Raw genomic sequence first — 26695 nt, forward strand, 5'->3', positions numbered from 1 at the left:
TTAATAAATTACCTATTTGGATGTTAATTACATTTCAGTGGATCCATGTCCATAATGTATCTTCTTAATGCTGATGTTGCTTCCTCACTACTTTATATCCCTTCCTTTTTGCCACGGATCCTCAAGGTGACTCTGATTACTGTACATGAGAGATATGGTATGAAAATAAACCTAAAATAGAGTCCGAATTGTGGTTGTCAGGAAATGTAGTTATTTGTTCACCCATAGCCTATGCAACATTAAATCATTCTGTCTCGCATCTTTATTATACATTGTTTGTGCAACCTAATTCTGACACACTTTTTTTATTTACTTTACTGCCCTACTGATGTCCATAATTAGTTGTCTCCTTCAGTAAACTACTATATTGTTGTTATGGGTACTTGCCAAGGAGTAACAAGTCAATTTAAAATAACATATAAATGAAATCAGGTATACTTTATTTACTGTGTTGTATAAACTTTATTGTATTGTAGAAATATAGTTGCGTCAAGATTTCTCCTACAGTATTGCCTACTACCTTTGGTGATTATAGTTATTCTTTAATGCATAGACCTAGTCAGTTCCTTTAGAACGTATTTACTGTCTTGAGGGCGAAAGGTGTGTTTGTGGCAGCATAATAGCCAAACCCTAGGTGGACACATTTATGAATGCAAGGGTATTTTTGTTACAGGAGTATTTCAATAAACCATTGTCATTTTACATCTTTCTCACTCTTTATTTTGTTGAGAACTCTGTTGTCTCTCCCCCATCTGTGTGAAGATAAAGACATTTTCTGGAACCCCAGTCCGTACCCTTGCTGAGTACCTTAACCCCTGCAGCGCGGCGCAAATTTTTGCGCTGTGCTGAAGGTTCTAATGAGCCTATCGGCTCATGACGGAACCGTTCCGTCATGAGCACAGCTCAACCGACGCTCATGACGGAACCGTTCCGTCATGAGCATGGAAGGGGTTAATGAGGCATGTACCCAAGTACTTAGTAGCGTTATAGGTCCCTTCTATTATCCATAGGCATGTTAGGTCTTGCCTATTAATGACCGCTTTCACTGTCTGGTTGCAAAAGACCTATTGTAGGATTACCAATGGCTGCCTTTATTGTCACTCGTTTTCTTGCTTCTTATTCAATGGCTTTCCTTGTCCATTTTGTTCCGTCTTGTTTGTCCCTAACCTGGAGCATAGATTCTTCACCATCCTCTTCATTAGCTGACTTGTATTGTTTCATCTCTCACTTTTAGGAAACTATATGTTCGAGGCATAATAGCTGCAGATTACACACTATGCATAGATGGCCACCTAGTGTTGGGCCCGGATGTTTGCAGTTTGTTTTGTTGTAGAAAAGTCTTTGGAAGTCATGGGATAGGTGACTCCTCCTTTGGATGATACTGTGCATGGGCATAGGCTCCATCCCCAGATTGTTTTTTCCCACCACCGGGCTCGTATGTGTTTCCAGCGCTCCGTGTTGGAACCGATTTCCTTCGACGCGCAATCCTCACTAACTTACAGAAATTAAGTTTCGAACGCTTTTCCAGTCGACGCTACTCTTCAACACCGAAGACTTTGATTCCGGTCGTCGTCGACGGCCTTCGGGCCTAAATAGGCCTCGACTCCAGCTCATGGAAAGGACGCCACTTAAAAAGTGTTCTCAATGTGGGTCGAAGTTTCCCCACACCAACCTTCATGAAGTGTGTAACCTTTGCCTCACCTCGGAGCACGAGGCCAAAGACTGTTTCGCTTGTGCCTCTTTCTGAAGAGTGAGGAGAACAATGGCTCGATCTTCAGCTTCGATTCCGGACAACATCTTTGAAGAAGGCGTCAACGTTCCAGAACACGACGTCGACAGCAATTCCGAGGCAGAAGACTCCGAAGTCGAGGACATCACTCCAGCACAGCGGGTCATAACTAAGACAGTCGACCCGGCCCTTCCTCGACACACCCAAAGAAGGCCCTGGTCACACCCTCGCCCACGTGCTCTGGTGCATACCGACACACTGCTTCTACTGCCCCACCTTCGGGCCCGGCTAAGAAGCTAATTAAGCCTTCAGGCGACTCAGGCTCGAGTCGGCCTTCGCACGATGCCGGCGCGCACTTACCGGCTCCGAAAAACACAACTTCACCGGCTACGCCGACATCCAAACCATCGGTGCCGAAACATTCCACTACTCCTTCGGCACCGAAACCCAGATCGGAACCAAGCAAAACCCGCTTTGGATTTGAAAAAACCACTGGGACCGAAAAAAACATTGGATCCAAAAAGTATACCGGAGCCGAAAAAATCCCCGGAACCGAAAAAAGGTTCGGATTCGAAAAAGACTCCTGCTTCTCCGGTTAAAGACATTACCAAAAAACCAAAACAAACCGCTTCGGTAACAAAACCTTCCTCCGCACCAAAAAATCGGCCTCCTGCAGAGGACTTACTTTATCTAGACCCTGCTCAGAAGACTCTAGCTAAAGATCCAATCACTGGACAGCTAATTTTGGCTTAAAAAAAGCGACCACTGGACACACCAGCTCCAGCTCCGCATTCAAAGAAAAAGGACATGGCTACCTGTCCCTTAAAACTGCCTTCCCCTTCTCTTTCACCTGTACCATCACCACATCCTCCCATACCACAACATTCCCCAGCAACCTCTATCATACCAGATGATGACAACAGGGATGATAGCTCTGACATATGGGGGGTAACATACCTGATCCAGCTACTCCTACAGGATCACCTGACCCGTGGGATGATTATAACACCCCAGATGTCCCAAATGTCCCTCAGGATGACTTATACCCCTCAAGGCCTTCCCCACCAGAAGACACTATGGGTTTCAATCAATTAATTCACAGAGCTGCGCAATATCATGGGGTAGACATGCATACAGACCCTGTAGATGAAGTCTTCTAATGGATACCTTTGATAATGCACAAGGGTCCTCATCCATTTTACCAATGCCTAAAGGAGTGATTAGAGCGCGTTATGTACAATACACACTAACACTGAATAACACTACCATTAATAAAGGGATATAAATCAGATGAATGACAAGTATTGTCTTTTATTTAACAATACCGAATTACAATCAATTTGGAAAATTTCATCTCTAATCAATAGCCCCAGTAAGAAAAGGAAAGGAGGGGAGGGAGGATGTGCTCAGGGCAGTGTTAAGTCAAAGAAAAAGTACACACAGTCATAAAGAATCGTGAGTTATAACAGTCTGTAAAACAGAATCAAAGCAAATCTGATACAAAAAGCCTACATTTTTAAAGGCATCCTTTAGGAAACTATTATATGGCAGACATTCAACGGACACAACCACAATTCCGAATGTTCAGGGGCATGTGCCGGAGGTCTGAGAAGGAAGAGGCGTCGACGTTTCGACCCCTAGCCGTAGGCTACATTAAATCCTTATACGGGGTCTTCATCAGGACGTGTGCAGGACTGGGAGAGTTGGGGAGGGGCAATACTATCTGTGAAATTAAAAACAAGAATCAGAGTATTATCTATAATGTCGTCAACTTACTAGACGTTTTGACCATTGTATTCATTAGTAACTAATTGCCATGGGGTCTGGGCCAAAGACGGCCTCAGAACAAGGAATGTGAGTAAGGCCAACTCATTGGTCACGGTCAGACTCACCGATATTTTATACTACAGAGGAAAGTTTAACCAGTATGGTACGAACCAAAATAAATTAAAAGGAACTGTACTGTCTTAGCAAAAAGTGGAGTATGGGGGACAGATTACAAGGCTTCTCCCAAGGACAAGCCATGGTTCAGATCCTGTATGCCGATACTCAAAGACCTATTATCTCTATATTAAGGAAAGGTCTTATAGGTTAGACGATAACACAAACTAGTGTGTGGATCCACTTGCTACTTACAATAGACACACAGGTGAGTGGCGCTGTTCCACTAGGGGCTTCGTGAATGGTGACAACTTTATAGGTCACTGCGAGATAAAAAGAAGATGTAAGTGACCTGCCGCGACCGTCATTGCAGATAAATTAATTCTACGTTTTCAAATGGCATACCTCCAAAGTGATTAGAAGCCAAAATTTGTTTTTTTTTGGCATCGCGCTAAAATTATTTTAATTATTCTCAAGTAGCCTATTACGTATATGACGCAGGCCGAACATGGTCTATGGATTTATGGAAAGAACAGTTAAATCAGGTAATGCATTCAGCAGAGACACATAATGCACTGTGTAGATACACCTAACATTTACATAATTTAATATAGGCGTATTGGTGACATCCCACAAGTTATTTGTAACCAAAGACTAAAAATTAGAGACTAAAATGCACCATGGTCAAATGGCATACCTTTGAACTGTTCTGTTAGAGCATCATGTTAATTAATTAACACATGAAATAGCCATTTCCGTGTTTAACAAACTTCGACGATGTTAGAATCAGGAGCTCGAGTTAAACACTAAAGCTGTTGTTTGGAAGGCTGCTCCTGTGACTGAATCCTGGATGGAAAAAGTCACTGTTAGAAATGCGTAAGTCCGCTACTCGGAATCCAAAGGTTAAAAAGGGGGCAAGGGGATCACTTACACATTAATCGGAGGCTTTCCTCTGTCGACTCAGTGAGGCAGCTAACGTGAAGCCGTAGCGGAGGTCATAAGCTAATGAAATCTTCAATCAAGGGCACAAATTACCCGCTGAGGCTGCAGTTTGAAAAGGTGCTCTTGTAACCAATTCCTAAATAAAAGGAAGCCACTGTTTAGAAAACGTGTGAAATCACCGATCAACATGCAATGGTTTAACCGGCGAGGGATCACTTACATATTACTCAAAGGCTTCTCTCTGTCAACTCCGTGAGGCAGCTACGCGGAGTTGGGGGCGGGGCCATTATTTATCAACTCTTTCAAAGGACATGGGAGAGTTACTCCGACACAGCGGAAATGGAGGACGGAACTTGCACCAATTTTAGCAAGATTTCTGGGATGCGCCCATTATTAGATGGGGTCACGGGTAATAAAGTGGAAAATGTCATAAAACAAATTAGAAACCAAAATAGTTGCCATGTCATACATATTGATGTAACCATATGAACAGTAGCAAAACTATCCGCTCGGGCAACTCTCACACAGGAGGTTGTACACGAGTCATAAGTAAGGCACAGTATATAAGTGAATCTCCATTCTGTACAAGTGGTCGTAGCATATTATTTTTGTAATACAACTAGTGCAATCACGCTATGAAAAAATGAAAAGTTTGTTTTCTTTTCAGCAACAATATATTTAGAAAGCCCATGCGACAATCGTGCACTACACAAACATGAGAGTGAAAACGAGCCGCTTGCATATATATTGACATATATCATATGACACTCTAGACACTCTAGACCCACTCGTGCACTTCTCTGAACATGAGAGTGTAGACGAGTTTAATGTACACATTTCTCATGTCAATTGGATGATGTTAAACTAGAGGTGTAAATGTCTGCATTCAATTACTGAATAGTGTGGAGCATCTAAATGGTCGCAGGGATAAAGATATATTAACCAAGCGCTGCTAATTGTGCCAGGCTACTGTCCTGTTCATTTAGTCCATTTTTTATGGAGTCCAGAAGGGACATCCATTTGGACTCACGTGTATTAAGAATGGTCAGTATGTTACCCCCTCTTCTCCCTAAGGTTACCTTCTCGATGACCAACCATTTTAAATCAGACACCATATGTCCTGCCTTTTGCCAATGTGCTACCAGTGGCGCTCCTGATACTTTACAACGTAGTCTACTGCAATGAGAGGAGATGCGGGATTTGATTTTTTGTTATGTTTGTCCAACATATACGTGATTGCAAGGGCATAGTATGATGTAAATTACACAAGTCGAATTACAATTGGTGTAATGTTTTAAGGTATAGACACGTCCATCGTGAGCAAATGTCTTTGTCTGAATGGTAGTGTCACATGCAGTACATGTACCGCAGCTGTGGTGTTGGCTCACTGGTTCCAGGTAGGAGTGGACCACCAGGTCCCTTATATTTTTAGCCCTTTTAAAGGAGTGGAGTGGGAGGTCCGGTTGTTTGATCTCGTCTGCCACCAGAGACCAGTTCTTATTGATTATTTGTTTTATCTCATTGCTACGTGTTGAGAAGGAAGTGACACAAATGATACGTTCAAGTTCAGTAGGATTGGTAGTTTCAGGGTTCAGCAGGCTCTCCCGTGGGTTGTACCAGGCCCGTTTACGGGCCCGTCTAACCATTCGTGCTGGGTATCCACGTGCAACGAGACGTTCATTTAGAGTCTCAGATTCCTTAATGTAATTAGCTCGAGTCGAACAATTTCTTCTAATCCTCAAGAACTGTCCCACCGGCAGATTGTCTTTAAGGCCACGGGGGTGGTGACTCCCATACTGCAACAGGGAGTGGATTTCCTGAAAAGTGTAGTCTGTAGGTGATCCTTATCCACATAGATTGAGATGTCCAAGAACGGAATAGTCTCATTATTGGATTCCATTGTAAATTGAATATTTGGATTTCTTAGATTGAGCCAATCATGGAATTCTATTAGATGTTGTTTGCTACCGTTCCAGATACATAGGACGTCATCAATATATCTGACCCAGAGGGCCAGATATGTTTGAAATGGGTTATTGGAAGAAAAAATGTATTGTTTCTCAAAATGATCCATAAAAATGATGGCCAGATTTGGGGCAAAAGTAGCCCCCATGGCTACTCCCTGGGTCTGCACGTAGAATTCCTCCTGAAAGATAAAGAAATTTTCTTTCATGGCAATGCTCAGCAGTTCAAGTATGAAGTCGGTTGGAACTTGGACAGGGGCTGGTCTATTATCCAAAACCTCTCTTATTACATCCAGAGCATCCTGTTGGGGAATGCTAGTATAAAGGGACACAATATTGCACGTGACCAAGAATGAACTAGCTGGATCAAAAGGCATCTCATCTATTAAATTGATGGTTTGGGTGGTGTCACGGAGATAAGCTCTGGTGGTAAGTGCAATAGGCTTGAGAAAAAAGTCTATGTATTTACACAAGGGTTCTAGTATCGACCCACATCCCGACACGATGGGCCGTCCAGGTGGATTGTCCAAGTTCTTATGCACCTTGGGTAAGGTGTAAATCGCGGCCAGTCTTGGAAATTTTTGATTTAAAAATTTGAATTCCTGCTCGCTTAGAAATCCTAGGTCCAGGCCTTTCTGTGTGGTAGTCAAGATCCGGGCCGACAGGTCTTTGGAAGGGTCACTTGGTAGTTGTAGATAACTAACACCATCTGACAAATGTCTGTATATTTCTTCTTTATATTTAGAAAGATCCTGCACAACGATAGCCCCGCCTTTATCGGCGGGTTTAATGATGACTTCCTTGTCTGAGCCCAACTCTTTTAATGCCTTTTTCTCAAGAACTTTCCTAAAGGATGCCTTTAAAAATGTAGGCTTTTTGTATCAGATTTGCTTTGATTCTGTTTTACAGACTGTTATAACTCACGATTCTTTATGACTGTGTGTACTTTTTCTTTGACTTAACACTGCCCTGAGCACATCCTCCCTCCCCTCCTTTCCTTTTCTTACTGGGGCTATTGATTAGAGATGAAATTTTCCAAATTGATTGTAATTCGGTATTGTTAAATAAAAGACAATACTTGTCATTCATCTGATTTATATCCCTTTATTAATGGTTGTGTTATTCAGTGTTAGTGTGTATTGTACATAACACGCTCTCCTTGCGGGGGCCCTCCTTTACACATACCAAAGAGCGCCCAGGTCCCCGCGACTGCATGGGTAAAACCCCCCTTTTTTTGTAACGTAAAGGAGTGATTAAACATGCTCCTGAAGTCTTCAAGGACCCGGTCAGAACTCGGGTCCTTAACCCTCGTATAGAGAAAAAATATTAAGCGGCCTCCTCAGACCCAGCATATATTAAAGGCCCAGTATCACTAGACTCACTTGTAGTTTCCAATGCACGCAAGAGAGCAAACTCACAAACATCAGGTGAAGCTCCACCACCAGATAAGGAGTCTAAGCTACTTGACTCATCAGGGAAAAGAACGGCGTCTCAAGCAGCAAACATGTGGCGTATCGCCAATACACAGGCATTATTAGCCAGATACGACAGGGCACATTATGACGAATGAGAATCATTAATGAGGCACCCCCCTGATAAGTACAAGGATAGAGCAAATGAGCTTATCCAAGAGGGGAAAATTATTACAAACACCTCTATTCGATGTGCACTTGATGCAGCAGATACTGCCTCTAGGGCAGTTAACACCAGCGTTTTATTACGTAGACATGCCTAGCTACGCATATCAGAGTTCAAACCTGAAGTACAAAGTGCCATTCTTAATCAACCCTTTGATGAGGAACACCTATTCGGACCTAACGTAGATGTATCACTTGAAAAAATAAAAAAAGGATACAGATGCCGCCAAATATATGGAAGCCCTGCAGTCACAGGCTCCCAGACGTTCATTTCGACGCTCGTCCTATCGAGGTGCCACCAGGGGACACTCTTCAGACACACCTTCTACCTCATACAAAGCACCTACACAGTCTACTTACAGCAAGGGCTACCAAAGGGGTGATTACAGGGGTAACAATAACAAAGGCAAAGGTAAAAATAACAACTCCCGCTCTGCCTCTACCCCTGCCCAATGGCTCCCTCCCTCTTCCCTCGCCTCATTCCACTCCTGTCGGGGGAAGACTTCAACAATACCTGCCAGCCTGGGAAAACATCACATCAGACAGGTGGGTGCTCTAAATAATTCAATCAGGTTACTGTCTAGTACTAACATCCACCCCCTAAACATACCACCCAAGCAGCGTCCAATGTCAAAAGAACATTTAACACTGCTCAGACAGGAGGTAATATCCCTCCTGAATAAAAATGCAATAAAAAATAGTTCCAGAGTATCAGAAAAACAAAGGAGTGTACTCCCTATATTTCCTAATACCAAAGAAGGATGGATCTCTAAACCATCCTAGACCTTAGATCATTAAACATTTACATACAGTCGGATCATTTTCATTTAGTCACACTCCAACAAGTCCTTCCACTGCACTACCAGTTCAAAGTGCTCCCATTTGAAGTCACAACAGCGCCAAGGGTGTTTACAAAATGCCTAGCAGTAGTAGCAGCACACTTATGAAGACAATATATTCTTGTCTTCCCATATCTAGGTGACTGGCTCATAAAAGCCAGCTCATACAGCCAGTGTGTACAACACACTCACGCTACTATTCAACTGCTTCACGACTAGGGATTCACAGTAAATCACACCAAATCGCATCTGCAACCCTCGCACATACAACAGTATTTCGGCACTACAATAAACACACAACTAACACTAGCGTATCCCTCTCCAGCCAAGATAACAAGTGTACAAACTCTCCTAACAAAATTCAAACCGCAACACTCGCTACCAGCTCGATTGTTCAGGCAGCTCATAGGAATGATGGCATCTTGCATATTTGTAGTACCTCACGCAAGACTGCAAATGTGTCCACTTCAAGATTGCTTAGCACGCCAATGGAACCAGGCTCAAGGTCAACCAACCGACCCAGTGTTGGTAGACGGTCGGACTCCTCGTTCTCTGCAATGGTGGAACACCAAAAACCTTTCCAAAGGGCGACCGTTTCTAGAGCCAGTTCCTCAAATAGTCATGAGCGCGGACGCATCGCTCTCCGGCTGGAGAGCTTACCTACTGTATCACACCATGCAAGGCAGGTGGACACCGCGACAAAAGTTACTCCACATCAACCATTTGGAGTTGCTAGTTGTGTTTCTAGCTCTAAAAGCATTTCAAATTCAAGTGTCAGGCAAAGCTGTCTTAGTCCGCACAGACAATATGACAGCTATGTACTACATAAACAAACAAGGGGGAACACACTCTCTGCAGCTCTCTGTTAGCACAGCAGATATGGAGATGGGCTATACCACTAAAGATAGATATATATATATATATCAATCAATCATTAGGCAGCAAACTATCTGCCAATCCCATTATTGAAAGTACCATCTGTGTCATTAGGTGCTCACATTCAAGGTGAAGCATGTGCATGCATATTTCGTCATGAGTACACTTGCCTTCAAAGTGGCTCATCCCACTGCACAGCATAGACAAAAAGCTTTTTATTTTGCTTTTTTTTCAGAATCTCTTTACTCAAGCCCTTTTCTCACAGGCTCACAAGCACACTTTCTGGAGTATAAAGTTTGTATTTTCAGGCCCAGTTAATTGACATCACTTTTTAAACACTAGTTATAGCACCACTTCAATGCATTTCTGTTGCATCAGTTGATGTTTCTAGCTCCTCTTTCCCCAACGCGGGTTGCCATTTAAAGTGTTCCTGTTACAGGATAAGCGTCTGCGGTGTGTTTTTGAAGTACTCCTCATTGCATGAAATGGTGAGAGGTACCTGTGTGATTGCCTCCATTTCCAAAGTCTTCATCTCTGTTGCATAGAGCTTTTTTTCAGTGCTTCTTACCCTAACTTACAGCCATTTGGAGGCTACATAATATGTTGGCCCTCTGCGTATGTCCTGTTACTCAGGTTGGGAAAAAATCCTCAGGAACCCGGCTACTGCTCATTTAATTGAGAGGTCTTCTCAAAAGCCGCTCCAGGTTCCTTTATTATAATGAGAGAAAATGGTGCAGAAAATGTGACATCTGATCTGTGCCTTTCTCACTCCTTGTATGAGGACTCCACAAAGTGCCCAACGCCGTACTAACCTTTCAGCCAGACCAAGGGATTCAGTTCTCCATCTTCAGGTCAGAAGTAGAATTAACTCTTACCTCCATGTAGTGCACTGATGACCTAATCCAGATTGCTGACTCCTTTATCAGCTAAGTGGCTGTCATTAGCAGCAAAACATGAGCACAGACAACCCCACTGTGGCTCTTTTCAAAGAAACTGCAGACTTAGGAATGCTCTTCTCTTCATTAAACAGACTTGGTTCACTTAACCCGTTAACACTGGAAAATGTGTGATTGGAAATTATGAAATTAGTACTGAACTTGAAAACCTAAGCACGATTTCTGACTGTTTATATTAAGTGTAATGCAGATTGAGGAGCGCCAACAGTTGCACATACTCCTTTTGAATTACTTGGAACCAGTTGTAATATTCTCTCTTTGATATTTCTATGTCAATCATTGCTCGCTGTGTGCAACTTTATCTTTTGCAATTGTGTTCATTTTGTATTAATTTACAGAACAGGAAGAGAAGAGAGATGCAACTAAGCAAAGAGCATTCGTGGAGCCATATATTCAGAGTGATGAAAGGTAAGTTAAATAGTGTGAAGATTACTTTTAAGTTAGAAGAATCAAACTAGCATGTAGGAAAATGTAGTGGATTTTACAAAAATAAGTCAAAACGCAAGTGCCTAGGTTTTTGTGGAAAAAAGGAGGCTTAGTTGGTCATCTCCGTTTAGGGTACCTTCAGTGCTCTTGCCCCAGGACACTAGTGATAAACTACTCCAATTGTTACTATTGAAGCCCAATAATATCTGGCCATACTGGAACCTAAGGAACAAGGTGTCACACTTGAATGAAAAAAACCTAGTGAATAAAAAAAAAACAAGAATGCCCCCTGAAAATCCAATACTTTTCCAAGCAAGTCTATCCACTAGCTCTTGGCAGAATATCAGATACATTGCTTAGATAGTTGATCCAGCGAATCACTGATAAAGTTTGAGGCAATTTTTATCTTGTGGTCCTGTGGGTAGTTTCTGCATCTGATGCGCAGTCTTCAACCAGAATCTCAGAAATACTGAGAGGCAGTGCACTTCTCTTGTCCGCGACGCTCCTTTTCAGAGACCATTTGCATGTCTGACCATCCGACTGTGAGCTGGAAAACTGATCGTAGGAGTGTTTGGGAGATCGTAAAAGAAAGTGTTTGCAATAGAGTAGTCTAGATTACAGGAGTGCTCTTTCAGCTGCTGAGGTGGTATTTTCTTCAGTCCATGTTAAATGACTTCGTCAAAGTTGGCCTTGAATGCGGTAATAATGTGAGAACTTTGTCTAACCAGGCTACAGGATGCCTGCTGTTTTATGATGAATATATGTAGTATTTGTGCTTATTGCTTCCTCTGTGCTACAGCAGAACACTAAACCAGGAAGAACAGGTACAACGGTGTTTTGTTTGAGGGGTCTGAAGGGCACCAGAATGTACTCTGACCTAAATGTCTACCAGAAGGTCTACAGAACATTTTTGCGTTAGAGTTCTTCCTGAATTTACATCTTTTTAAAAAAATTATTGACATATTTAATTGATCTGATCCACTCGTTTAACATCTGCACAAATTAATAATATTGGCCACGTTGATAATATTGAGGGCATGTAAATGTTAAGTATAACTGGCAACAGAGTTATTTTACATGTCAGCATGATGAATGTTGAAGTGTACTAATACCATCCGCTGTGATCTGTTTGGAGGTGAATGAAACAAACTTCTAGTTCTTATTTACACTAAGAACATTTCTGAATATGTGAGCACTTACAGTAAAATCCAAAAATAGTTTTAAATAGAAATGCAGCGCTCAAGCAATGTACCAAAATGGGATGATCTGCTATATTGAATGGTTTAAAGGGCACTAGACGTAGCAATAAACCAATACTCCATGCATTGCACATGGTAAAATTCTAATCTCATATGGTTAACAGCAATTTTTGCTTCCGACTTTCATAAAACCGCAGTTCATGAGACTTTAAAGTTTTTTATTTACTAGGCATTCTCGAATGTAATCCTTTCTAGATGTTTAGCCACAGTACAAAAGATTGTGATTCCAGTTATGTAAGCTGTTCTATTTTTCAGAGCTGTTTGATGTAGGTTGATCTGGACCCATATTCCTCTTCTAACTGTATGCCTGATGTGTTTTGACATTGATGGCAGACCTGTTCTCAACCAGTTATGATTTTGTGGACGACTATGATTGATATGCAACACAAATCATCACTCCAGCCCATTCAAACTAGAGTTAAAGCAGTGGCCATTATTCGGTTGTGTCTATATGGAATGTGGCAATGTAGAGGTTTCTCGACACTGGTAACTGGGTAATTCAGTGTCCGACACAGTGATGACCTCTTTGAGTTCAAGCATTATATGCAGGTTTGAACTTGCAATAAACCACAAGGTCTTGAGCGAAAATCTTTCAAAAAGGGGTTCCTTTAAGTGTTTAATGTTTGCCAGTGCACGTGGTGGCCACCGACACTCATTTCCGAGGACCAGGACTTATATTTCATCATCAAACTTTGACTCAGATCATGAGAGAGAAAATCAGAATAGGAAGAAATGTAGAGGAATAGAAAGATGGGAAACCAGGGACAAGGAAAGAAAGTAGGGTTGAAAAATCATGTGCAAGAATGAGTTGTACAGACAGGAATTGTAGGGTGGCTTAAGAAAGAGTCATGAGCTGGGATTAAGACTGGCAGCCTCGGTATTCATCAAGCTTCATTTTGCAGTGCTGCAGCAGGCTCCAAAGATCACTTTAGGCCCTTGATGTTCTTTCCCTCCAAATGTCGGAGATTGCCCAAATATATTGTGAGGTGTGGACAGGTTAAACCATTTGAGGGAACTATTGTGGTGGATGATTTAGGCATAACGTTATTATTTAAAAGCCAGCTATAAAACTAAGGGATAAGTTCTGTGTTACTACCATGCTAGCATATCTGTGTCACAGGTTTTTTTTTCTTGAAAGTGAGCTTGTCAGTTTTCTGTATAGCATTTCATTGGGAATTTGTAATCTCTTCTCACAATAGAAAGAAAGGATATCTAGATTTTCCTCATATTGAGGTTGTACGGAACAAAGAAGAAAGAAGAAAAATGCTTGGGCACACCTGCAAAGAATGTGAAATAGTAAGTATGACTAGCTAATTTTCAAACATTTTCAAGAATTTAAAAATCACTACAATAGAAGCTTTATTCAGAACATGTTTTAAGCATTCACTGTTTCTTAATGCCAATCTGTGTTTGAGGGGCTGGTGACTTAAATTGAGCTTTGTTTCTCTTTACACAGTTTCCATTTCACTTCATAAGCATGTGCATATTAACTGTTTAATAATTTCTATAATCTGTAAGAAAATGGTTACAACACGGAAAACCAGAAATAACTGCATATACGCAGCAAAAATTTTTGCTAACATTGTCACTGACCATTACAACTGTGTCCAAATTTAGAGAGATACTTTAGGTACATTGTATTGTTAACCTTCCTACCTGGTTTTATACACCGAACATCTTTCTGTCGCTGTACTAAATATAGATCCTTGGGTAAACTGCGTATGGAATAAAATTTGCTCTACTTCAAAAGGTTTGAAATGCCCCAGCAAAGTGTCATTCTTAACACAAATTTGAAATGCAAATATTTAATTTTTTCCATGGTTCTAATAACTTTTACTTTAATATATTTTACCCCTTCTCCTGCCCGTTTAATTTCCCTCTCTTTAAAATGAAACTTTTGCTAGTAATTGATGATGCGTATGATTTTCTTCAATCGACTCCGTTCTAAAATATCACTATATTTGACTATAATATACAGAAAATTAATTATTTGTTACATTCCTCTACTTAATGCCAAGCTGTTGTGTATAATCCCTTTTTAAAACTTGAGCTTGTGCCAATGCATTAGGAGTTCAAACAAGCCAATATATTGAGCTACAAAACCAGACTTCCCAAGAACAAACTCCTGTTTGAGCTGGATAAAGCAGTGTTTTGGATTTGACAGCATAATGAAGGCAATTGGCTTTTACCTTTGTAAGAATTTTAGCTTTCGCATTCAACAGGAAAATTAACAATGGTTTTCTACACATTACAGTTTTCAATAACAAGCAGGAGGGAACTGTTTCTGAAAGTTAACCTTTGTCAGACTTGCTACCTAAACTTTTACCGTTCCTGCCACCTGCAGTGCACAGAAACTATTGGAGGTGTAATGACAAAGGAAAAGATCAATCAGTGTGTACTTCTAGGTGTCCCTGCTCTCTGGCCCTGATGGAGGCGCTGAGTCCACCCTTTCTTGAATCTTCCATTAAGAATTGATGCAAAGACAGGGTTTTCTGTACTTGGTAGAGTCTAACATCTCTCGATCAAACATATTATATGAATCATATATACTTCAGACGCATTTGCGTTTCATGCGTTCAGCAATAGTTTTATTGTTGGAGTTTTTAATGGTTTATACCTACATTCTTTTTCAGTACTTTACTCTGAGTCTAATGTAAGATCATTCAATTTTTGCTTCAAGGTGTTGTACCTCCTCCCCTATCCCTCACACAACAGTTTTAATTATGCTGCTGCTGTGTGCATAAGTTGTGGTTTTCAAAATTCAACAAAATCCGGAGTCTCCAGCTACTCGCACTGCATCTCTCCTGAATTTTTTGGGTGGGTATTGTGTTGAGACGCAAGTGCTTTGGATCATCTTCTGTGACATCCTGCTTATATTTATTCATTATGGCCTACCTTATGTTGTTCTACCCAGTGATTGCACATCTTAAGACCCCTGTGAAATGCTACATGTGTATATGTGTGTTATCTTTGTGCCCACCTGGATGCGATAGGATATACCTAAAGCCTCTGGCGACCGATCTTTGAAGGATGTCTACCTCACAAGGTTTTGGGAAAAATTAAGACCTTTGTTTTTCCTCTTAGTTTTTGTCTTTTCTAATTAAGTTGCGTCATATGCATGGTGATCCTGTGCAGTGTATATGGTGTCATCCGAGAAGCCTCTTTGTATGAGAAGAAGGATCGTGGTTCTCTGCAACTGTGATAAAACAAGCTTGGCATCTCTTTTGCGTGGAGAAACCCCTGTGCGCTATGCCTCCGATATCCTTGACTTCTTTCTCTTGTCTCATTTCTTGCCTGCATTCCACATTGAGTTACAATATCGGTTTACAACAATTGTTATTCAAATTTTTCATTTTGTTGCCTGAGACCCCTTTCTGATTGGTCTGGCAACAGCTCAGCTCCCCTTCTGGTGTCTAAATTGTGCCTGCCTCAGTATGTAATTCTTTTATTTGTTCATGTGTTATGTTTCTTCTTTCGCTATACTGGAATCTGTGCTGCGCCAGAGACCATGCTCACCTTTCACCTCCGTACCCCCTTTCCCCCAACACCTCCAGATGCCCAGCATTTGCTCTGCTTGCTCCCTTCTCAAAATATCCAGCAAGCAGTCACACCCTGCTTGATGCTGGCTGTTTTGAGCCTCGGTGGTTGGCCTGTCATCGTGCTACCAATGAACAATGCTCTGAGCCCCCTTGTTACTCATGCTACATTAGAGTGAGTGCATAGCTTGCGAGATAGGAGGTTGTGTGTGTATTCCTGTGTTTTGTGTGCATACACCAGGCTTCTCCAACGAGTAGCTTGTGAGCTACTGGTCCTCCAGCTTCCTTTGAGAAGCTCTCCTGTGTGCAGCCCACTCTACTAAATCATAAGCTTGGCTGATTTTAATATATTTATATCAAATTGAAAAGTGTTTATTCGAGATAAATATTTATGTATTTTCAGAGTTCATAGATGATGTTTAGAGAAAAATAGTTGCATTTCCAAAATACTTTTAAAGCCAAGTGATAAATCATGTGGCGTTTGGAAGATTTATTCCTAATATTACCTTGGTGCCATGAACATTTTAGCTACAGCAGTAATGTGCTGTTGTGTAGTTCCTAGGAGCCCCCTCCCCACGGACCTGCGTGTTTTGGATGACCTTAAGTGAGGGATTGGTGTACAGACAGGCTCTGGTCACCCCCATGGGATATGTCAGCCGTTAGACCACCTAGCTGGCTAGCTGTACGGTGCCACTACCACCCCTCTGTATTCTACAGTGGTGTAGGTAGTTTCTGGCAACCACTGAACATGACAACCCTTATTCCTCAGGGATCGTGTAAAACAGTACAGTAGGTTTCTCTCAGACACTCTTGCTTGCTTTCTCTCCGAAAATGCACAGGATGGTGATTAGGATGTTTCAATAAGTATTTATTGGTCTAGCGACAGCCTGATGTAAAACATATGAGCTGCAACAATCAGGAGACAGAAGCTTACAAAAGAGATTGCTGGTACCAATATTGTGAATAGTAGATACATTTCTACCATAGTGCAATTAAGATTAACATAAGCAGTTTAGATAATAACAGTAGCAATTGCATATTCCTAAAATGCGCGTCCTAAGTAATTTGTTAAAATGTACCTGGCCTAACCTGGATGTGTAGGTTATATGCGTATAGGTATGTATATCTGTAGCCAAAAAAACCCTAGGGATGAACCCGCCCCATCACCTGATGGTTAAGAACGAAGGACTCCGTCTCTGCATCGAGGATGACCCCCGCAAGGGATGTCAGACCGATGTGTGTCGCAGATTTGGCAAGCAGGACCCCCGTTTCAACCAGGAACAAATTCTCCTCTAATTTGTAGGGGGAAGGGAGGGTCTTTTATACTAAAGTGGTCATGATATATTTTTTAAAACAATCATGGATGTTTTGAAAACAATCATAAATGTTTAGAAAACGATCACCAATGCTTTTCTAAACAAGTGTGATCATGCACAGCTGGCTGTAGGCCAAGGATGACAAAAAGTGGTGATTCTTATACAGAATATATCTTTCGTGCCTGGGGACATGTTTATGTACCTCAGGTACAGGGATTCAGATGAAAGATTGAGAGCCTGTTGTCGAAGAGACAGAAGCAAGCTATTCGGTAAAAGGTCACCTGTTTAGAATCATTATAGACGTGTGGATGGGATGACGTATATAAAATGGGTTATACATCGATGAGACTATCCTAAAAGACATGACAGTGCTACCTATGTAAAAGGATTCCAAATGAACAAAGACTTTAAGTTACTGTTGGCAACCCTGCCTGATGCACTCAGATGATCTCTGTTGGTAATGTTGAATAGCGTGGCCACCAATATAATCTTGTCTGATGTTGTTGCTATTACAAGGCCAACAATATTAGTAACTTGGGAAAATGTTCATTGAGCACAAGTCGCTCTGGTTACAGAAAAGGTAAGAAACCCCTGGCGTACGCCCTATGGTATGTATGTGCATTATGTGTTTGTGTCTGCTCAATGTGTATGCATCTCATTACTTTCAGAGCCTCGTCGTTGTGGTGAGGTGATGGGCAGGTCACAGACAGCCTACTTCTGACACCCTACTTCTGACACCCTCTTTCCCACCCCACCCTTACCCCCAACCCGCAAGCTGCACTGATTTGTAAAGTAACAAAATGACAGAGAGCCCAGTGTGTTCAGAAAAATTATAATGACAGAATATGTATGAAGAGGGAGTATGCAGGATTCAACTACGAGGATGACAGAAGTGTGGTCGTTTTAATCCTAAATCATGGTGCTTAGGGCCATGCAGGAATTTCAAGATTTGAAGTATGCCTCTTGGTTGGTTACTTAGGGCTCTGATGTAATTCACATTTGTGAATCATTCACTGGTGCAGTGCCTCTGGTAGTTCACTAGGCTTTGGTTCTAATATGGATTAATATGGGGGAGTCTTTTAATGCAAACAGGTTCTGTCACCTTCCAAAAAATGACTTCAGTTGCCTATCAACTGACGGACTCTGCCATAACCCTACTGATTTACCTGCAGGTAAGTTCACTGCTTCTTCCGCTGTAATCTATCTCTTTGTAGCACATTATTGTGTGAGAAGGCAAAGAGCCATGACTTTAGGCAGTGCACTGAAACTTGCCAGATACAGAACTGCTTGCCCGTTGACTGTCTAGTGTGAAAATTCACAGCCCCTCAATTAGTAGTGGTGAGATGACTAGGTGGACTGACTACCCACTACAAATAGCTGTGTGCAATTTGAGCCACATTTTTAAATTCCTACATATCCAACGTCGCCTCATTTAAGATGAACAAACGGATACCATTAAATTGCTTTAAAACATGTTTTTCATGTCTGGATGCTATTCAGTAAGTGACTTGCATGATAGAAAGTGCGAGTGTTAAATATTGTTTTATTATGGTAACCATTTTCTAACTTCTCATTATTTAATTATTTTGTTATTGTTGCTACCATAATTGCAACAATTTCTGGGCACAAGAAGCAATCCCCACATTATTCGATAATCTACTTGATTGTGGAACATTCACCTTGTTTACTATTATTTTTTGTATGATGAGCCTTTCCTTTGAGGTCTCATACAGATTTTATTTTTCATTTTGCCTTTTCTACAAAGAAAAACAATTAAGTGTCCTTGAATTCCAAATTCTAGGTCATGGATATGAATATGTTCATGGATTAAATGTTGGGTGAGTTGGTCTTTTAGGGAAATCTGTTCTTATGCTATGATTTTTCTGTGCAACTCCATCTACGCATCTTGATTGAAGAAATAGTATTGTATTTGTTTGCACGCTGCTTTAACATATGGCTCGTCAATAAGCTTTCAATCTGCACATCATAAATTGGTACAGTAGAAGAGTCCAGGTAGGGAGGGGCATTCTTTTTTCCCAGTATGCAGCAGGTGAGATCAGCTTTTCATGCCCTGTAAAGTCCTGTTATTTGAGGTGCAATGTGTTGTTCTCTAATACTGCATCTCTGTCTTGTAACTCTTGGTTACAACTCTTCATTTCTGTTTAATGTCACTGAACTAGTCCGCCTCATAACTGCTTCAGTAGCCTCCTTCCACACAGTGTTACTACAGACCTGGTGATCCTTAGTACAAAGGCGGGCCACTGAAGCTGCTCTTCTGTGGACCTGAGGCCTTGGAACTAAGCATGCAGTGAAGAGCCACGGTGAGGGCCTGTGCCTGCTATAGCCGGGGTTATGGGGAAGCATCGCAGAAAACCACCAGAATTATTGTTGATGGGGCAGTGCAGCTTTGACTCGGGTTGGCACTCCCTGCGGCATAGAACACTATGAGCTACAAGAAGCACCTGAAGTCACGGCCTGTTATTTGTACTGTCTTGGTCCATTGATACTGTGTAGGGCCAGGAGGTTTGTTTGGTCTGTTGATGTTTATAATGTCTACTGCCCGGGTCCATTATTACTTCTCCTTCCTGGATCCATCGATGCTGTTGCGGTCTGTTGACATTGGTGCACATACCTGCTTTGGACCATTAATGCACGCTAGTATGTAGGCCTTCTGATGTACATTACTATCCAGGCTCATTGATGCACTCTACGATCTATAATAATTGATGCACTTCCTGCCCAGGATCTTGGATTCACATTACTCTCCGAGGCCATTGATGAATGTACTCTCTGTGGCCACGCATGCAAGGTATTTGATGGGCCATTGAAGAAAATTTCTGTCAGTGGGCATAGATGCATAGTACTGTTTGAGGTCACGGAAAGACATTAGTCATTGAGATCGTGGATGCATCTAGTGCCTCCAGCCATTGAAATATACTGCTGTATGTTGCAATCAGAGAGCATACAGCCTTGGGCCACTCAAATATATAATTTATTTATTTCAGTTTGTATTAAGCAGGAACAAGTCCATTGGAGATTAATCCCTGAGCACTATACAGCAAATATTGGTCAATGTTAATGAATTAGTTGGAGCCTGGAAGTGGAGGAAGTAAATCTAGTATCACAGTATCAGAATTAACGTGAAATGCATAAGAAACTAAGTCTCAACAGTAATGTTGAAATGCTGCATGAGCAAACACTAAGGTGGCTGAAGAATAGATGGGGCTGTGGCAAAAAGAAAGGAAGGCAAAATGGACAGGGGATATGTACAGCAATAATGGAGAGGCAAAGCAAGAGATAGTAATTGGGTAGAGAGGTGGATATGTAGCAAACACTGTTCCCAGGGTTTCTGGTTCCCTTGGAGGAAACTGAAACAGTAGCCAAAACATAGCAACATTTTTTTGGGGTGGGGGAGGGGGGCTCCTTTGTTGACAAAATACAGTTATTGCTCCTAAATCCACTTTACATTATTGAACGTTGGCTTCTGAAGTAAAACAGTAAATTCCAGAAAGTGCTTAGCTTTGATAGTGAATGAAAACAGGAGACGAAAAACAGCTACCCTTGTGTGCCAAACCGCTGTGAATTAAGTTTTCATTTCCTGTCTCAGCATGTAGCTGGTATATTTCCCCTCTCCTGCTAGTGAAGCCAGTTCTTATTACAAGCTGGCATCTTTTGTTAAACTTGTTGGAAAAATATAATATATGGTTCTACTTTCCTTGTGTTTTTTTGCAAATGTTATGCCTGCTTTGGGGTTTAGTGCTGCTTAACCAGCAAACAATACCTTGCCCCCTTATAGACAGTTTAAGGTTATGAACATAAAACGGAAAACTCCCTCTGAAGGATTTGTTCAAACAGATATCCCTCGAGTGAATGTGTAGTGCAGAAAGGAAGTAATACGAGAAAAAGCATTGTGAGGTTTTTTTTGGCAATTAAAAAGAAGAAAAATCCTGTATATGTGTTGTCAAGCCGTTGTTGATCAATTAAGTTCCTGTGGCAAATTGCGGTGCTGGCAGAGAGGCACGCTGGGTGTGCCATTGTTTGTTATGCAGACCAGGCATCGCATTTTTTGTCAGAGGGGTCTTGAAGAGAAACCAATAAATAATTAAGCTCTGAATCGTATCGTTCATCCATGGGCATTTGCCACGTTTGCAAACGAGCAACATCCATGATCATTCAGAGCACCTGTCAGGAGACAGTCTCCTGCACAGGGAAACATACTGGCTCGGGGAGAAAGCGAAAATATAGGGCAGGATGGCACATGGTCTGCCCCCCAGAGACTTTCAACCTTTTAGTGATTATTAATTCTGATGCTATGATGAGAGGGCTAGGAAGAAAACTCGCTACAAATGAGGGGGGCATGAAAAGATGTTGACCAATGGTGGAGCTGGTCGGTGTCATTAGCTTGAAGGGTTTACCTCCCCACTGACTAACCTTATTGGTCTCTGTGGACACTCTATTGGTTGGGGAACAGGGGGTAAATGATTCTGTTTATCTAGGTAGACAGTGTAACTTCGTCTGGCGTTATGACATGTTCGCTTCCCCTCCACTGACACATCGGTAACCCCTGCGAGTGACTTGATCTTTGCCCTTTTCAGCCCCTTGGTTTTTGGCCCCTCGTAATCATGGTATTTACCCCTTACCACAAAGCCTTTTATCCTGGCCCAATTGCTCCCCACTGAAGATTGCTCTTCCAAGATGCCGTGGAGCTGATCACTGCTGTACCCAGACTGGCCTTTTCAGAGTAGTAGGCCCACATGTCAAGGGGCTGATGTTCCGCCACAAACCAGGAAGACAAGAACCCTGTCCTGTAGTGGGACCCTGTGCTAATAGAGCTGCAGGTGTAATTAACGTAGTAAGTAGTGACTCAGACTACAGAGTAATGCGGTGTCAAACACACTGCAAAGTGTTGGGCATTTGGGACGCAGCCTCCGTGGTGAGTAGTGAGGGTACCTGCTTGACCTGACATCTCTTTTGACTTGGTTTACTCTGTTTTTCCATTCAGTGCTGGGCACCCTTCATATGCTTTGTGCTCTAGCCTTTTTTTACTTTTAAACTGACTATTTGAAAAAGATGACATGTGCATTTTTTGCTTGCTTTAACCTGTGTTTAAGAGTCATCCAACTGTATTTGAGAACATCCATTCTCTGCGTTTGTTCTCAACCTTCCACACCGAGCCCACATCACAACACACCTTAGGGAACTCCACTGGCTCCCAATACACAAGCGTGCACACTTGAAACTCCTCGCCCACACCCCCTGCCTACCTGAACAGCCGCATTCACTTCCACCAACATCTGGACACCCCACTAGCACACATGCACTGCATACACAAAAGCAGAGCAGGGGGCTGCACTTTCTCTTACCTGGCCCTCAAATCCTAGAACGACCTCTTACAACACATCAGAGCCTCCTCTTCTCTTTTTAGGTCTCGGCCTGCGAAAGACTGCGCACATGCGCAGTTGAGCTGGCGAGACTTAATGACAAAGAGCAATTTTCACTAGCGAGGTTAAGCCCCGCCCCTCTTTTCCATTGGCTGGTGCCCTAAACGGTGGCCAGCCATTGGAGAAGAGGTCCTAGTGACGTTCTTCTTTCTCTCTAAGCCCGGTCCTTTTTAGACTGGGTTCCTTGACTTACGTTTGTGGTAAAAGCATTCTTATCTTCTTTATGGGGCCATTTGTTTAGCCCCATAAAGAAGATAAGAAAGCTTTTACCACAAAGCTATGGTCCAAAGGCTGGGAGCTTCCCCAGGCAGGTCACAGCCGGGGTCACTGGTTTCCCAATCCTCCCCCGTGCAGCTGGGCAGGGGTCGTTTGAGGAGGCCCTGGAAGGTGACGTACGAGCCCCTAAGTAGGTCTGGGAGTCCGTGAGCAGTGTGAGGGATTCCTAATTGAGACAGCGTGCATCTTATCATGAACTGCGATCTGATTACAGCTTCCCCGAGACTCCCCTAGTTTCCTACGAGCTGTGGGATGCATGTGCCCCCTCCGCCCCCGGGTGCTCCATCTACTGCAGTGAAGCAGGAAACCTGCCGCAGTGCCACCACCCCGACCAATGAATACACACAAGGCCGCGGCGGTTCCACTCTTCATTCATTCATTCGTGCATTCATTCACATGTTTATTCGCTTTGCGCGAACAGAGCAGCACCCACTGGCCTCTTCTGGACGATCCTGCAAAAGCAGCTATGGAATAACCAGGGCGCTAATGGCGCGTATGTCCCGGAAGCAGTTGGAACGCCGGGGTTCAGGTCTGTGCCACACACGGCTGAGGGGGGACCAACAGCAGCCACAGAAGACTATCTAATACCCGTCATTACAACACACCAGGTGCAGCGAGTCCCTCTAGGGCCAAGCTGCGTTTGGGTCATTTTCCTCCCTGTGGTTTTGTAATAGTACTTTCATTTATACTCAGCCTGGACATGAGTTTCTGCATGGCCCCTGAACTTAACCCTCCCGAACACTAGGCCATGAAAATGTTTAATTTTCTTGTGCTTCAGATGGAGCTGAAATTGTGGCAAGTACGGAAGAAAACATGTATTTATCAAACGTTTAATAAATAAATGGCTAAATACACAATTATCAATGGTAAAGCAAGTCATTGTGGGTCTTACGACGCCTTCCCGGTATAACACTTTAATAAACAGACACATCCTAATAAATTAAAAATAGGATTCGTTAGTGGCTCCAACGGCTTGCCGCATAACCTGCCATGTGCTAAAATGTTAAAAATAGTTTATTTATGCACTCAGTGCCGATAGACTGCTACATTTTTGGATACTGTGAGAAAGTGGCATCTTTCTTGCATTGGTATGCTCCCACTTTTTTCTGACTGCTGATGTGCTTTGACTGAGTGTGCCCTGGGTTCCTGCCAACCAGGTACCCAGGGCCTGTGTTCCTTCCCTAAAAACTGTGTTGAAACAAAACCCAATTGGCATCTCTGGCCACCTATCAACCCCTAGTAAATGGTACCCTAGGTACCCAGGGCACGGTGACCAGAGAAGACCCCTAAGGCCTGCAGCACTTATGGTGCCACCCTTAGGGGCCCTGTACCTTGGTACCCACACACTGCCTTTGCAGGGTGAGTGCCTAGGTACAGAACTAAACAAAGAGTCAACATGGCACACATCCCTGTGTGCCATGCCCAGAAACCCACTGCCCTGGCATGCATCAGTCACCCCTCTACCTGGGTGCCCTATGCCAGTGGTGTGGGCGCAGGTGCACGAGCCCTGTGCCCCTACAGTACCCAGGGCCAGTCCTGGGCACTGTAAGGGCAGTGATGCCATTAAGAGTATATGGTACTGGGAGGTTGTCATTACGAACTCCACAGCACCATAATGGCTACGCTAAAGACTGACAAGTTTGGTACCAAACTTCTCAGCACATTAAACCCACACTGATGCCAGTGTGAGATTTAATGTAAGATGCACCAGAGGGCATCTTATAGATGCCCCCCTGAAAACCTAACCTACAATCCACGTCTGGCTGAGTGGCTGCAGAGGCTGCCACACAGCAGACATGTTGCTGGACCCCTAGGTCGGAGAGCCCCCGCTCTCCTGGGCCTGCAACAATGCACATCCTGGTTGAGGTGCTAGGTCTCCTCCCCCAGGATGGGCAGGGGGAAGCTTCAAAGGCATGCCGCCTCTGTGAGATTCCCCAGACCCCTTGCTGTACCCAGTAACCAGCCCCCACCCGTCCTGACCCCCACTGTGGCGGGAAGACTGGTGGTAAAAACTACGTCAGGAAGGGGGGTGCGCCGGCATGTGCCAACCCCACCCCTCAGGTGGGGAGACAATGTGAAGCACGCCACCGGGCTCCGGCCATCTCGAAGATGGGGGGCCCTGCCCAATCACAGCTAGGCTCCTGCCCCCCTCCCACAGGAGAGGAGCCGAGTAGGAGGTGTACTCACCCCAGGGCAGGGGCCCTTTGGTCCCTGTCCTTGCCCTACCTGTAACACCCCTAAATTCAGTATTTAGGGGCTCCCTGAACCTTCCTTCCTCAGATTCCGATAAACAAAGAAGAAAGAAGATCAAGAAGAAGAAGACCCGCCGTGTGGCTGCTAACAACAGGACAACAACAACTGACTTGGCCCCAGCCCTACTGGCCTGTTGATCCTGGAACCTGCTCCTGCCTAACCCCGGCGGCTCCTGCTGACAGCAACCTTGGGACACCCAGAGGACCTGCCTGCCTTGACCCTCTTGAAGATTGGGACTCCCTTCAGCAGAGGCTCTGCTGCACCAACCACCCTGGTGGCAGCCAGGAAGCTCCGGGCCAGCCCACTCTGCACCCGCCGAGCTCGGGCCGTTCCCAACCGAACCAAGACCACGAGGACGTCCCCCCGGCGACTGGGACCCGAAGTCCAGTGCCCAAAGACCCTCTTCGACGAACCAGACGACGCCTGCAGACTCAGAACCAGGGGCCACCCCAACCGCGACTAGCTGAGGGTAAGCTTTTCCGACACCCAAAGACACCCCTGCACCCGGCGCCCTGCGGCTCCCTGTGCCTCCCTTTGGGGTACCTACCTGTGCGCCAAGACCCCAACTTACCTCTCGAAGTGCTGGTCTCCCCTGGAGAGTCTCCGTCCCCGAGCCTGCAGCCTTTGTTCCCTTTTGACCTTTCCCATTGGATAACATTGAGCGCCCGACGGCTCAAGATCACCCGACGGCTCAAGAGCACCCTGCACCCAGCCGCCCGAGGGCCGCTGGCTGTGCCACCCTTGTCCTATCCTGCTGCCCCCTTGCCCTGAGCAAGTGACCAGGAGCCCAGCTCCCACAGCCGCATGGCCTGCTAGTCAGCAGCCACCAACCGAAGGCCCCCTTTCCCTCATTGGATATCATTGGGCCTACCTACCTCTGCACCCGGCCGCCCCTGTGCTGCTGGGATTGAACTAACTGTACTTACCTGACCCTGGCGGACCCCTGGGTCTATGCCCAGAACCTTAACTTCACCAACCAACATTGACCAATTTTGACTTGCGAATTTTCTAAGTGTGAAGTTTTGAAAACGGAAAATATTCATATAAAATCAGCCAAAGTCCGAATTCCGAAGTACTCACCTGTGATCAGGGGAGAAGCCAGTACTGTACCTTTCAGCCCAGTACTGAACCGCAAAAGTAATCTGTATTTTCTCCAAAGGAACCATTGTCTGCTTGTCTATGAAATTTCTTTTAAAAATCGCACGAAATACTAAAATGCAATTACCTACCTGTTTTGAGTTAAGACCCCAGCGCTGGCCCTAGGAGACCAGTGCTGGATTACAAAAGTAACGCGATCGTACTTTACCTGCAACCTGAATTTTCTCCCATTGAATAACATTGTCAGATTTCCATTGAAAAGTTTC

At 43.6% G+C, this 26695-nt stretch overlaps 1 protein-coding gene across 2 annotated transcripts in view; it reads left to right on the forward strand.

Moving 5' to 3' along the window:
• RBBP8 (RB binding protein 8, endonuclease) overlaps positions 1 to 26695 on the forward strand; it is a 446933-nt gene that overhangs the window by 390955 nt on the left and 29283 nt on the right. For both annotated transcript variants that reach the window (XM_086965639.1, XM_086965638.1), the window contains exons 16-17: positions 11163 to 11232; positions 13709 to 13805. In XM_086965639.1, the coding sequence (XP_086821765.1) occupies positions 11163 to 11232; positions 13709 to 13805 (167 nt within the window). The remainder of the gene's footprint in view (positions 1 to 11162; positions 11233 to 13708; positions 13806 to 26695) is intronic.

Source organism: Lissotriton vulgaris, chromosome 4_1 (assembly GCF_964263255.1).
Source record: "Lissotriton vulgaris chromosome 4_1, aLisVul1.2, whole genome shotgun sequence".
Taxonomy (NCBI): Eukaryota; Metazoa; Chordata; class Amphibia; order Caudata; family Salamandridae; genus Lissotriton; species Lissotriton vulgaris.